Consider the following 13687-nt stretch of genomic DNA (forward strand, 5'->3'; position numbering starts at 1 on the left):
AATCTGGTTGTTTTTATTTATGTTTTGACACGAGAGTCATCAGACTATAGTTCCTTCAGCCTGAGCCGAGATTTTACATGGATACCTTCGTGCCTGCCTTCATCATCTCCCCCCTTTGGAACTGTTTTTCCCTTTCTTCACCCATGCTAGGGATGGTGTCCAGGGCCTCCTGAAGGACATGTGCACACTCTACCTCAGAGCCCCACACTCAGCTGTTCCCTGGAATCTAATGTCTCCTCAAAGCTCCTGCTTGGGTCTCTTGAGTCCATCCACCCTACTGTGATTTCCCATTTCATATGCCTTCTTCAGGTAATCTTGTTTGGGCCACAGTATTCGCATCCCATCCCTCTGTCCCAAGTTTTGCTCCGGCCCTACACTGCCAAATTTGTTGTAGAGATAACAGTGCCTTACATTCATGGATCAGCCTGCCCTCCCTGCTCCAGCAGGCACACTTTGAGCTAATAGTCCTCTTCCTAACTCTCATCACCATTTTTCAAATCATGTCTGCCCTCACTTTTATTTTATTTTATTGGTTTTTCAAGACGGATTTTTTTTTGGGGTAGCCCTGGCTGTTTGGAACTAGCTCTGTACATGTGGTTTTTTGCTTAGAAGAGTGCAGTGCCTGTGGAGGCCGGAAGAGGGCATTGCATCCCCTGGAGCTCGTTATAGAGTTTCGTGAGACGCCTAAGGTGGGTGCAGTGTATGCTCTGGAATAGCAGTGGTCCATGCCTTTAACTGCTGAGCCATCTCTTCAGCCCTTCTTTCTTTTTTCTTCCTTTAAAAAGTGTGTGTGTGTGTGTGTGTGTGTGTGTGTGTGTGTGTGTGTGTGCCTGCGCGCGCGTGCTCATTTGTGCTGAAAGTATGTGAAGGTGAGTGCTTCTTCCTCCAGGACCCAGGGATCAGACTCAAGTACTCAGGCTTGGGGGCAAGCATCTTTACCCGCTGAGCCATTTCTTCTCATCTACCCCATCTCTCCTCTCTCTCTCTCTGTCTCTGTTTCCCTCTCTCTTCTTTTTCCTATCTATAGTGTGGTCCAAGCTGTCTCTTAGGGTTTTGTTTGTTTGGGGTCGCAGTTTTGTTGTGCTGTATTGTTGGGGGTGGGAGGTGAGGCAGGGTTTCTCTGTGTAGCCCTGGCTGTCCTGGAGTACACCCTGTAGACCAAGCTAGCCTCGAACTCAGAGGTCCGCCTTACTGTGTAGCCTAGACTGACTTAAAGCCCATCCACTTTACTACTTAGTTATTCCTCGGCTCCACCCTAGTACTATGGTTTTCTTCTTTGCCCTGGGGTCTTCCAGCTTCAAGGCCAGGGAGATCCCACTAGCAACCAGCAGCTTTGACTGACTTCAGCTGCTGGGGAGCGGGCCCAGCATAAAGGCTGCGGCAGCGCCCAGCGGCCCAAACAACTGCCCCGACAGGACCAAACCTGGCAGTTGCCAGCTTCTGGCCTGGCACACGGGAGGGGACACTGGCAGGCGGGCGCCGCCCTTCCTGGCGGGAGTTGCCCTGACGGCGTCTGCTACACCGAGGCTGCAGCTGGGCTCCGCCAGGGTCAGATCCGACGGAGGGGGCGTGGGCGCGGCGGGACTCCGGCGCCAGCCTGTTGAGAGCCGCTCGGGTGGCTCCCTGTGCCCAGGAGAGCATAGCCCTCCCGCCGCGGGCGCCCTGGACCCGGGCCTGGGGCTTTCCGCACCCAGAGAGCCGCCTGCCCGGGAAAATCCCGGCCCCCTTCCCGGCGCCGCGGCCCTGCCCGGCAGAGCTGGGGGAGGGGATTCCCGGAATCTGCCCGGAGACCGCGCTGGCGTCACTGAGCAGAATAGGCCCATATATGGGCAGCGCTTCCGGCGCGTCAGCGGGGAAAGCCCCGGCGCTGGGCGGCTGGGCGGGGCGCGCGTACACATTCCGCGTTTTGTCCTGGGCGGCTTCTTCCCTGCCACTGCCTGCCTGCCCCGCGTCGGGTGCCAGCGCTCAGGGGATGGGAGGTCTGGATGCTTGTGCTGGGCCCTGGGATACCCGAGAGGAGCGAGCTCCAAAAGCAACGGCTGGGGGCAGCCCGTTCTCCCTCCACCCGCCCGGCTTGGAAGAAAGAAGACCACAGGAATTAATAAAGACATTTTTTTTTACTTAAATAGATTCAATAAAAAGTCAAACACACACACAAACACATCTTAAAATAGACTCTTAGACACGAAGTGCGTGTTTCTTCTCCACAGTACTGTGCAGAGGGGGGAGGGCAGGGGGCGGAGGTCCCTCCCTAGTGTCCCGGCAGGCTGAGTACCAGGCGGCGGGGCCAGCTCCGCCGCGATAGCCCCCTTCTCCCTCCCTGTTAAATACACAAATATATTATATTCAATATGAATTCGGTCTCTTCCCAGAAAAAAAAAGACATACAAAATACATTGACAGCGGGGGGGGGGGAGGCATGTAAACGTCGAGGTGGAGGGACTGGGCGCAGGCGGGCGAGCCAGAGTCCAGTGTGTGTGCGGCGCCCCAGGCCTCCGGGCGGATGCCCATCGCCTGCCCCCCTCACCCCAGTGGGGGGCGGGCGCCCAGCCTTCCGGGCTGGGGGTGTCCGTGAGGAGCGAGGGAGGCGCTCAGAAGGCGTGTCCTTTGACCCCCAGCAGTAGCTGGCAGCCGTTGCTGACGTGGGTCATGACCTTCTGCTTGAGCTGGGCCACTTGCTCCCGTAGGAGGCCCGCAGTACTCGACAGCCCCGCGTTCTCAGCCTTCAGCGTCTTCACCTTGTCCTCCAGGCGCGCGATGCGCTCCAGCTTCCGCTTCCGGCACTTGGTGGCCGCCAGCCTGTTCCGCAGCCGCTTTCGCTCCACTTTGATGCGCTCCTGGTCTTCCATGTTGATGGGGGACACCGGCGGCGTGGCGTCGCGGCTGCGTGCCTCTGGGACGGTCTGCGGTTCCTCTTTAAAGGCGGAGGCGCCTCGACCCAAGCCCAGCTGCGCCGGGTGGCCGCCCGCAAAGGGTGGTGCATGTGGGAGGTAGCTGATGGTGGCCGTCGGGTACGAGCTCCCAGTCCCGACAGCGGCCCCGGCGCCTCCAGAGGATGCAGAGGCTGGGGAATAACTGCTGAGGTTGGTGTAGACAGGAGGCGGCTCCGGACCAGCGTAGACGCCCCCTGGCCCAGCCTGAGGACCCCCGCTGGCGCCCAGGGACACGTTGGGGGGCGTCACGTGGTTCATCTTGTGCAGGTCGTCCAGGGCTTTGACAAAGCCGTCCGCGAAGCCCTCCTGCTCCTCGGTGACGCCACCCCCTGTACCTCCACCGCTGCCACCCCCACGGGGGTAAAAGTACTGTCCCGGAGGCGTGGGCGTCGTCGTGATCACGCCGTTGCTGTTGGGGACGATCAAACGCTCCAGTTCCGTGGAGGCGAGCTTCAGAGACGCGCCTGTGTCTGATCCCTGACCCGAAAAGTAGCTGCCTGCCCCACTGCCCTCTGGGCCCGGGCCGCGCGCTCCGGGGCCCTTGAGACCCCGATAGGGATCCGCCAGGTTGAGCGCCAAGGTTGGTTTCAGGAGTTTGTAGTCGTGTAGAGACAGACTGCCAGGGGTTCGACCGTATCCCGCCGCTGCGTATGAGTCGTCGTGATAGAAAGGCTGTTCCATTTTCGTGCACATCCGGGCGGTCTGGGAAAGGTCCCCCTGAAGGGCCGCCCCGGGCCTCGCTGCGGCGAGCGGCGAGCTGTCCTCGGCTGCGGCGGGACCCGGTGTCCGGTCGCGCGTCCTCGGGAACTGGAGACGGTCGGCAGCAGCCAGTTGGCAGCCGTGCGTAAAAGCGCTGCCGGGTTTTCGGACCTTGTCTCTCTCTCCGTGGTGTGCCCGCTCCCTCGGCGTCGCTTCCTTCGGTTCCCCGCTCCCCGCAGGATCCAAAACTGGCCCGGCCACCCTCAAGGTCCCCACCGCGCTGCCCCAGCCCCAAGCTTTTATACTGAGTTTGTCAGCTACGGAAGTGCGCTCTGATTGGCTGACGCGGGAGCCGGGCCCCCGCGGCCCCCTCCTAGAGCGTGGGGAAGGGGAGGAGGCGGCTCGCGTCACTGTCAGGAAGCGCGTGTCCTTGTAAACAGCGGCCACGAGCCGGGTGGCTCTGCGAGGCTGCAGGGGGAGGGGCTGTAGGGATGGAGACACTCCAGCCAGGGGATGTTGAGGGGCTGAGGTACACAGCGGTTAGGACTGCGGGAGTACACCTAGGAGAATATGAGAGCTTGGTGCGCAGCAAGTGAGGAAGGGGGACCTCGGAGACACCCGGTAAAGTCTCGGGGGACCCAGGGTACCAGTAGCTTGAGAACTGACAATACACTAGAAGACCCCAGCAAGCAGGGAAGGCACAAATCGGAAGGAATTTGTTAACATTTAGTTCAGGGATTAACTGAAGGTCCTAGGTACAAAAGGCTTGAAGGACTGGAATTGTCACAGGTGGGAGGAAGGGGTAAGGAAGCGGGGCTCGGGTACCTATTGTGCAAGAAATGAGTAGGGAGGGGTTCTAGAGGCCATAGATGAGTCTGAAGATTCTCCTATAAGAGGAAATGGGAAGGCACTGTAGAAATGCAGAAAGTGAGCAAGGGTCCTGGATACACTGAGAAGAGGTGGAGGATGGGAACATGGCTACCAAAGGTTAGGGCTACTGTGGCCACTTGCACAAGTCTGATGGAGAGTTAGATGGATCAGGGCACGACTTCCGAGTTCTAAGAGCGATGACAGTAGGGTATCTGAGATCTGCCCGAGAAGATGACTCGGGGGATCGCAGAGACAAGGGACTTGTACGAATAGGGCTTGCCTCGTGGGTGGTCCCTAGGCACCTGTATAGCCTGGACCCTAAGCCCAAAGCCCTCCCTTAGTCACCCCGGGCTCGCCCGATACCCTGTCAGCTCTTGGAGAGCCGACGGGGCGGGATAGCTGGGGCGCGGTCGCCCAACCCCACTCCCTTCCTTAGAAACAGGCTAAGGAAAGAGAGCCGAGGCAGGAAGTGTGGCAACAGCCCCGAGGGGGAAAAAGCCCGGCCCTGTCTCGTCATTCTGAGCCTACAGGACGGTGCGCCCTGCCCTGGGCCCTGCCAATTCTGCTCCTGAGAAGAGGAACCCGGGCAAGCGACCCCGAGGAAGTCACAGTCCAACTACAAACGCCTCCAGTCACTGTCTGTTCTCCCCCATCTAGTAATGGTTCAGCCTGCAGTCTCCGGCGACTACTAAGCCTGGCAGCCCGAGGACTGTTCCATTGACCCTCTGGAGGGGGGATGCAGCCTGGGAGCGGGCCTCCATCACCAAGGCAACAGGCTGGAGTCCGCGAATTGGATTGGGGGCGGGGCAACCCCCCTAAATTTCTCCCCAAGATCCATATTAGGGCACAGGAAGAGGTGGGACCGGTGCAGTCTTGGGGCGGAGAGCTAGGAGCCAGGGAACCCAGGGTAGCTGCCAGGTCCCAGGGCGCGCCCGGGCCCCCGGACGGCTAGTCCGGACCAGCCTCGACCGCCACCCCCGGGGGCCCCCCGGCGGCCTGACCCAGCCCCGCAGAGCAGCTCTGGGGCTGAGTCCTGTCCCGCCCGACTGGGTCGGACGCAACCTGGCAGGTCCCCGCCTGCCCGCGGGCCTGGGTCGGACTTTGCCCCCGGCCCGCCAGGGCGCGGAGGGGGCGGGATGAAGCCTTTAGGCATCCCTGGCGCCTGGGCAGGCTGGTACAGGGCTGCCTCCTCCCCTGGGTATGTGCCCTTCCCTTCTGCCAGAAGGTCTAGGGTCCCCTTTCCCCACCCTAAGTCTTTGAAATTTGGATACTCCTCTTACCTACGTCCATTTCAGTTGGGGGTGAGTGAGGTACCTAAAAGAAGGGCCCTGCCTTACTAAGCCGGCTCCCTCATCGGGGGACCTTTCCACTCAAGTCGCAGGGAGAAAATGGGAGAACTCATAGCCCCTTCTCCAGGAAGGGCAAGGTGGAGGTTTAAATAACAAGGTTTCCAGTTAGACAGGTGGAACTTCCAAGTAGTATGGGAGCCACCAGAAGAATGGGTGAGAGTTCCATCGCTTCCTCTTTCCCAGACTCAGGTCTCTCTGGGAAGACAGAGGAGGCTTCTTTAGAGAGAAGCTTAGGGACAGGGGCTAACTAATAGACTCAGAGATCACCTAGTGTGGGACAGAGAAGGAAATTGAAAGAGGCAAAAGAGAAACAGCTGTGGGGGGGAGGGGGAAGTCCAGCAGAGTAGGGACATTGGAGAGGAAGGAGCTGGGGACATCCCAGTCTTTGAAAGATCCTTGTGACCCTTAAGTGCTCCCTCCCATCTTGCCCTTGCTTGAACAGCTCCCCTCCCCCCACCACAGTCTCAAGGGAGATTCCAGAAGCCGCTGAGTCTGCGGGCATGCTGCCAGGCCTGTGTCTCCTGCCCATGCTAATAACTGCAGCTGACATGTGGCCTGGCCCGAGGGGGTGCTGGCCGCAGCCTTTGGGGGCAGGGCAAGACGGAGGGCAACATGTTGGGAAGCCAACCTGCCTGTCCCACTGGCCAAGAGGCCACACTGACTCATCCATGCCACAGCTGAAGCTGGCTAGGCCAAAGGGAAGTCCTGGAGAGAGGCCAGGCCTGCCCAAAGAGGGTCCAAAGGGAAGACAAGAGTGGGTGGCTGGGGGCAAGGAGGCAGAACAAGGGGAGACACCCAGAGAGACAGATGGGGCCAGGTTAGTCTTCTGCAGACATGGAGACTGGGAGATACTTAAGACTGGCAGACAGACTGTCTGAGAAATAGTAATTATTATTTTAATAGCTAACACTTATATGGTTCTTACCATGGACCAGACACTGTTCTAAAGTGGCTTACATAAAGTTGGTCATTGGCTACTTCCAATGATCCAGGCAATTGCATGCTGTATGAGTTTCCATTTAACATATGAGAAATTGAAGCAAAGGAAATGAAGGACCTTTAATAATTGTCTCAGAGCTAGAAGGACTAGAATTGGTATATAGTCTATGGAATCAGCTGGCTACCTCCTGAACACTACTATGTTGTAGATTGGCATTTATGGAGAACCAGCAACATACAGCGTTCTAGTGTGCGTTTTGCAAAGGGCCTATCTTTTTTCCTCAGTGGGAGAAGTAGAGTTTGGTACAGAAAGGTGATAGTGGCCACTCTGCCAGCGTGGGGTCTTCCTTCATACTTTCTGTCTGGGTGTTTGAGCAGGGGCTGGGGAAGAGGCCAACCAGGGAGGGCAGGGCTGGCCAAGCTGGTACAGCCGGTTCCAGGCCCCTACCATTCTCACTCTTGTGGCCTGGGCACCACCTCCTCAAGTCGCCCTGCTGGCGCCAGGCCTGTCCAGTGTGGAGGGTGTGAAGACAGCCCCTCCTCCACACTGCCTGGGCTACAGGTCAGCACCAGACTGGCTTTTCCTTGCCAGGTTTGCCCCTATCCCAGGACCTGGGGCCAGGGGCTACCTCTCAGGATAAGGAGGAAGTTCACCCCCACCCACCCACGGTCTCTCTGGGGCTTTTGGCCTTGGCACCAGGGACTTCTCCTTCTTATAAATAGTTTGGTGACCATTCTCCTCCCTGGCCCCACTGACCGGTGCCAGCACTGCCACCAGGAAACTGGGCTGGGGGCTGCCTGTGAGTCAGCCAGTGGGCAGGCTGGGGCGGGAGCCCACAAGTCACAGCTCCCCGGCTCCTGTCCCTGCCCCTGGGTGTGGACTGGTGGCTGGGCCAGAAGAAGCTAAGAATCAATCCCAGAGGTCTTCATCTTGGAAGGCTGCCAGCCACCTCCCTCCCCTATTCTGCGGTTTTAGGGGTCCATTGCCCCTCATCTGGAGAGGAAGTTGCTGGGTTTTCTTGGAAACAGGCTTTATCCTCACACTGATTCAACTGGGCCCAGAGGGAGTTTCCCACACAGCTGCCAAAGACTTGGGGGCCTGAGCTCCAAGGTGTCCACTTCAAGAGAGGTATCAGTAGAAAACAACCAATCCTGCCTGACAGGGGAAGCGGGAGAACAGCAGGGAAGTAGGGGTGATGTTGGGAGAGGAAGTGCCAGGATCTCTGGGCCCCACAGAACCTCAGCAAAGGGTGTGTGAAGGGGGTGCAAGTGTGGTTGGCCTGTTAGGGCCTGTGAGAGTGCGAGTGCGTGAGGCCTGCTCAGGTCCAACCCTGCAGGGGGTGTGGGCTTGTTTGTGAGAACTCAGTTCTGCTTTATGTGGAGAGGGTGAGGTGTGCACGCGCTCGTGTGTGTGTGTGTGTGTGTGTGTGTGCGCACGTTCCATTGGGTGGACAACATGTGACTCAATTCTGGGCATACATATGGCTAACATATTTGTATCTGGCTTGTATGTACAAGGTACATGTTTTGCCTTATGTGTGTGAAGTGTCTTTATGTATATATGTCTCTGTATTTACGTGGATAGCCCGGAACTGCTGGCCCCTCCCCCATACATGTAGACCAGCCATGGCCAAACATATATTCCAAATGGGCAGGGGGGAAAGGGGGACACATTTTGTGTCTGGTTTTTGTGGTCTATGTGTGTCTATGAGAGTTGGTCTGTATGTTTTGTGTGTGTGTTACGTGGTCTGTGGCTGTTTGACAGCATGAGCCCTGTGTGGTGTATGAGCAGTCTGTATCACCAGTCGCAGCTCTGTCAGGGTGTCTCCATGCTGGTGTGGTCTGCTTCTGCCCCTCTGCACTGGCTATTGTCTGTCCAGACTGCATCTGAGAATGTGTCCATCTGTACCCTCCTGTTTTCTGTTGGTTAGGGCCATTAAGAGGTGACTATAGCTGGACATGGTCGCACAGGCCTCAATCCCAGCACTCAGATGTCAGAGGTGGATCTCTGTGATTTCTAGGCCAGTTGGGTCTACAAAATGAATTAACATTCCAGGCTAACCCGGGCACAGTGAGACCCTGTCTCAAAAAAATAAAATAAAATAAAAAACAAAATCTCAACATGATTGTAAGTCTTCATCTTCAAATGTATGTGCCACAATTATGTTGGTAGGTGCCTGGGGCACTTTGACATAGTATGTAGGTGACCGTGACGCCTCTGCACATGTGTCTATAGAAATGTTTGTCGCTCCTGTTTCTGTATAGTAATAATACTGCTTGTGCATGTGGCCTAGAGGCTCTCGGTTCGCTTCTGTCCTTTCTGGGAATGTCAAACCACAAATGTGCACTTTTGTGTGCTGATATCCAGCCTGCGTGCAGAGCTGGTTTATCTGGGTCACACCTATCCTGACTATGAGCTTTGTTTGAAATTCTGGAAATTGAATCCACTGCCTCATGCTTTACTAGACCACTGAGCTACATCCCAGCAGCTCTGTTTGCTTTTGATCTGTGGTTGCCTTTGTGAGTTCTGTCTCTCCCCTCTACGACTAAGTACATCTCCAGAGTCCTTGTTCTTGACTTGGCTGTCACTGTATGGGCCACTTCTGGGTGTCTTAACCAGATGGATGTCTGTTTTCCCCGTCTGTGTGTCTCTGACTAGATGTCTTAGTGGCCTGGGCACAGAGGTTTGTTCCTCTGGACTGGCTCTCTCAGGGTGACCGTGTATTTGTGTACATTCTTGCAGAGCACCCCCACTTCACCCCTCCCCCGCAGTCTAGCCACCCTGGGCCATGTTTATTTTGCCCCTGTCTATGTCTGCCCTGCCCTGGGAGGGGCTGACCCTCTTGTCTGTCCAGCTAGTTGTCCACAGGATGTTCCCGAGACGTTGTTTCCGGCCACCCGCAGGTCAGGACCCAGGCGTCCAGGGTGGCGGGGGTGGGGCTTTATCGTGGAGGGGGGGGTCCTTGTCAGGGCATGAGAATGAGGGTGGGGGGCGGGGAAGGGACTAACCCAACAGGTTCCGCCTCATTCCTGCCCCGCCTCTCACTTCCTGGGTGCCAGCCCGGGGCAGGGGTGGACAAAATGAACCCCATGGCCTCAGAGTGCGTGGGTGGAGCATGGAGGTGTTTTCTGCTGGGCACCTGGACACCCAGGTCTGAGACACCCCTCCCCTCCCTACCTCTTGTGTTCAACTCTGAATTCGAAGCGTCCCATCTTATTATTCATCTAATCAAGACAAGTCCTCAACGAGCTGGGCATCATTTTCAGATGGGAAACAAGCGAGGGAAGAGACAGGATTTCAACCGAATCGAACTCTGTACGCAGCTGCTGCTTCACAAGACCCACAGTCAGCTAAGCAGCCACCTTCCCGCTCTAAGCAAGGTGTCTGTGGGGTGTAGAAGGAGCCCCAGTCCCTGTGAGGCCAAGCTTTCAAGGGGGTACCCGCTTGCTCTGAGTCAAAAAAGCCCCTGGATGAAATGAATAAGAAAACGATTTTAACCGTTTCATTGCCACGATAGGTTCTGCCAAAACTTCCTGTGGGCTGGTGGGCGGGGGCACTGGGTTCCCGGAGACAGGCCGGGGGAAGCTCTGTTAATTGAGGGATGGGGGAAGTGCCCCCAATGACTTTAGCAATGGCCAATGAAAAGGGACGCGGTCTCCTGTCTCCTGAGGGGTAACCCCTCACTGGAGGTCTTCAGAATTTTATTCCTAGTCCTGGATGTCTGGGGGGGGGGGTCCCAAAGTCCCCTCCCCAGGGGCCTGAGTCATGCATAGGGAAAGCCACGAGGCATGAGTCACCGGTGCAGAGCACGGGGAGTGAGGCCGAGTGCGGCCTGGGGACCCCAGGGCTGGTTTGAGTCACGCACGCCCTGGCCCTACTGACCCCCAGCCCTGCGGTGCTGAGATCAGGAGCGGGAAGCACATGGTCGGAGGGAGGAAGGGCAGAGCGGGAGGAAGCAAGCACCCGGCTGATCCAGGAAGCTGTTTCCATGGCAATGGGGGGGGGGGGTCTCAGCTCTCTGAAGGAAGGTCTTCCCAGCAGGGACTGCCCCGCCCAGCGAGATGGGGAAGCCCCCGTTTATGCGGCTCTGGGGCCCGGAGTTTCAGGTCGGGCAGGAAGGGGTTAACGGCAGTCCCCCCCCCCCCTCGGAGTTTCACCTGCTCCAAAGTCTCTGGTTCCGCAGTACTGGGCCCCGCGCGCTCCCGCGGCTGCCCCCGCGCGCTCACGCACACGTACAGCCACCCCACCCCCGGCTTACACTAGCACGCACGCACGACCGCGTCGGGCTCCACGCACGCAGCGAACTCCGTCGTGTCTAACGTCACGAAAGACGCACGCGCCCCCGCAGTGCGGGGTGGAGTCCTCCCAGAGGGAGAGTTGCGGATAGCGACAGTGGTGCGCATGTAGCTGTCTCCACTGAGTTGGCTGTCTGGTGTGACTTTGACACCCTCATCCACACACAAGGTCACAAACAACCCTGACCCACAGTGTCACAGGGACACAGGATACACCTGCTGCGTTCTAGAGAAACCCCTGTTCAGGCAGCCCTGCGAACATGGACATAGTCACACAGTCACAAAGGGACTTAAATCTAGAAGCACAGTTTCTCAGCACATCGGCCATATAAGGTGTGTGACAGATACACAAACGTAACCATATGCACACACAGAAGTTTATATATGTCACACCATTGGAAGTATACCATTCTCTGGCCCCTGGGATTTGGGCTGTCCCACAAGCGCCCCTCACATGGAAATTATGGCTGAGACATATGGTAGAGACAGCCATGTCATCATCGAGTTATCACAGGCAGCACACACATACTTTGACTGTTAAAGGGGCATGATAAACCAGAATGATAAGGGCACAGTATCACAGGAAAACAAAAGCTGGAAACAAGTAGTGTGTCCAACAAAATAATCTGTTCCTCAGAAACATGGATTCTGCTAGGTTGTAGAACAACAACAAGAACAACAACAACCAGTAGGGTACAGTTACAGACACAGACACAGATTCAAGTGCCAACCTGAGGCGTCAATTGTCACACATTTCTCACACAAAGAATATCACAGACTGACCCAAAAAGAGGATCATATTGAGAAGCCTGTAGTTGGCAGACACAGGAAGACAAAATGAGAACAGAACAGTCTCATAGACTCTGCTTGGACTATGCAGAGAAAAATGAGGGGGTGTTAATGAGGCTCCCGGGTAACCCTAAACCTGAAATTTTGTTTGTTTTGAGACTTGGTAGCCTGAAACTTGTTAAGTAGGTCAGCCTACCCTTGAACTCAGAGATCCACCTGCCTTTGCCATCCTGTGCTGGGATCAGAAGTGTGTGCCACCAAGGCTGGTTGACCAAATTTTTGGTTTGTATTTTTGAGACGGGGGTCTTACTATGTAGGCCAGGCTGAGTTTGAACTCATAGAGATCCACTTGGTTTCTTCTGAGTGCTGGATTAAAGGTGTATACCAAGCTTACCGTGTTTTTAGACAGTGTCTTACAGAGTCCAGACTCACCTCCAACTTGCCTTGAACTCCGGATCATTTGTCTGCCCTTCCCAGGTGCAGATATTACAGGTATGCCCCACCCACCACTCCTAGCTTTTTTTTTTTTAAAGTTTCTTCTTTTATATATTTTTGAGTGTTGGCCTACATGCATGTATGTGCACCAGGTATGTGCCTGTATGTAAAATCTTCTGGTACTAAGTTATGGATGGTTAGGAGCCACAAAAACAAACTGGGTCCTCAGCAGGAGCAAGTGTTGTTATCTGCTGAGCCATCTCTCCAGCCCCTACACTCATCTTTTAAACCTGTGTATTATGCAGAGATTGATGTCCTAAACTTCTTGACAGTCATCAGATCATACACACATATGCAGTTGTATAAACTCTAGGATCCCAAGACAAAGGTGGAAGCTAACCCAATCATAAACCCACCACCTCACACCTACACAGATATGAGCACGCTTCCCTTGACTTAGGAACACAAATTGGTGTGATGGGAGCAGGATAGGAGCTCCTGTAGAACTGGAGTGTTCCCATGGTAATGGCACACGGAATGCACTCAGAGGGTTTTGCATATCCAATGGGGAGGGGAAGGAAGTGATGTCCTCTGGTTGTAGAACCCAGGGTCTCCATGCCATCTGTGATGACTAGATCCATGTCCAGATGTGCAGGCTGAAGGGAATAGGCTGGGGTCCAGCTGTGGCCTTAGGGAGGGGTTGAGTCACTCATTTCCCAGCAGTACAACCCAGGCTGGGCCCAGCTGTCCCTGGAAACAAGTAGGAGGAGATGGGATCCCCAAACCAGCTAGAGATTACTAATCCAAACTTGCAGAGTGGGGCCTCTTGGTTCCTACAAATGGAGGTCTTCAGATCTCTGCAAACTTTGAGGTTCCCTACATCTAAAATGCCTTGGCATCCTTCAAAATATGTGGTCAGTCCCAAAGGAAAGGTTTGTGGCTCTTTTTGCAGAATTAAAGGCACGTAGACCCACAGCATTGCTCCTTGGTTGTAAAAACAGATTGCAAGTCTTCCCTGCTGCCAAATCACAGCCTCTTTTTTCTCCCTAAAAGATGGGAGTCCTTGCTAACCCAAGGGGAGAGCAGAGTACCTTCATCCATCTATCTGTTAACACATTTACTTATTTACTTTGAGACGGGGTCTCTCTATGTGGCCCTTGCTGTCACCGACCTTAACACAGTAATTATTTGTCTCTGCCTCCAGAGTGCTGGGGTTACAGGCAGGCACCCTCTCACTCAGTCCCTAACCTCCATCTAACTCTTTTCTTTTTTTTTTCTGGTTTGTTTCTGGTTCTTCCAGACAAGGTTTCTCTGCTTAGCCCTGGCTACCCTGGAACTCTCTCTGGAGTCCAGGCTGGCCTTGAACTCAAGAGATCC

At 55.5% G+C, this 13687-nt stretch overlaps 1 protein-coding gene across 1 annotated transcript; it reads right to left on the bottom strand.

Moving 5' to 3' along the window:
* Positions 1-2098: 2098 nt before the first annotated feature.
* Positions 2099-3924, bottom strand: Junb (JunB proto-oncogene, AP-1 transcription factor subunit). Its single transcript, XM_075976735.1, has one exon. It carries the CDS (start codon positions 3624-3626, stop codon positions 2592-2594), a length of 1035 nt encoding a protein of 344 aa, XP_075832850.1. The 5' UTR covers positions 3627-3924; the 3' UTR covers positions 2099-2591.
* Positions 3925-13687: the final 9763 nt, after the last annotated feature.

The sequence above is a fragment of the Microtus pennsylvanicus genome, chromosome 6 (genome assembly GCF_037038515.1).
Source record: "Microtus pennsylvanicus isolate mMicPen1 chromosome 6, mMicPen1.hap1, whole genome shotgun sequence".
NCBI classification, from domain to species: Eukaryota; Metazoa; Chordata; class Mammalia; order Rodentia; family Cricetidae; genus Microtus; species Microtus pennsylvanicus.

Bases quoted from the DNA above. Each gene is read 5' to 3' on its own strand.
- Junb (XM_075976735.1), bottom strand. From the start codon at position 3,626: ATGTGCACGAAAATGGAACAGCCTTTCTATCACGACGACTCATACGCA.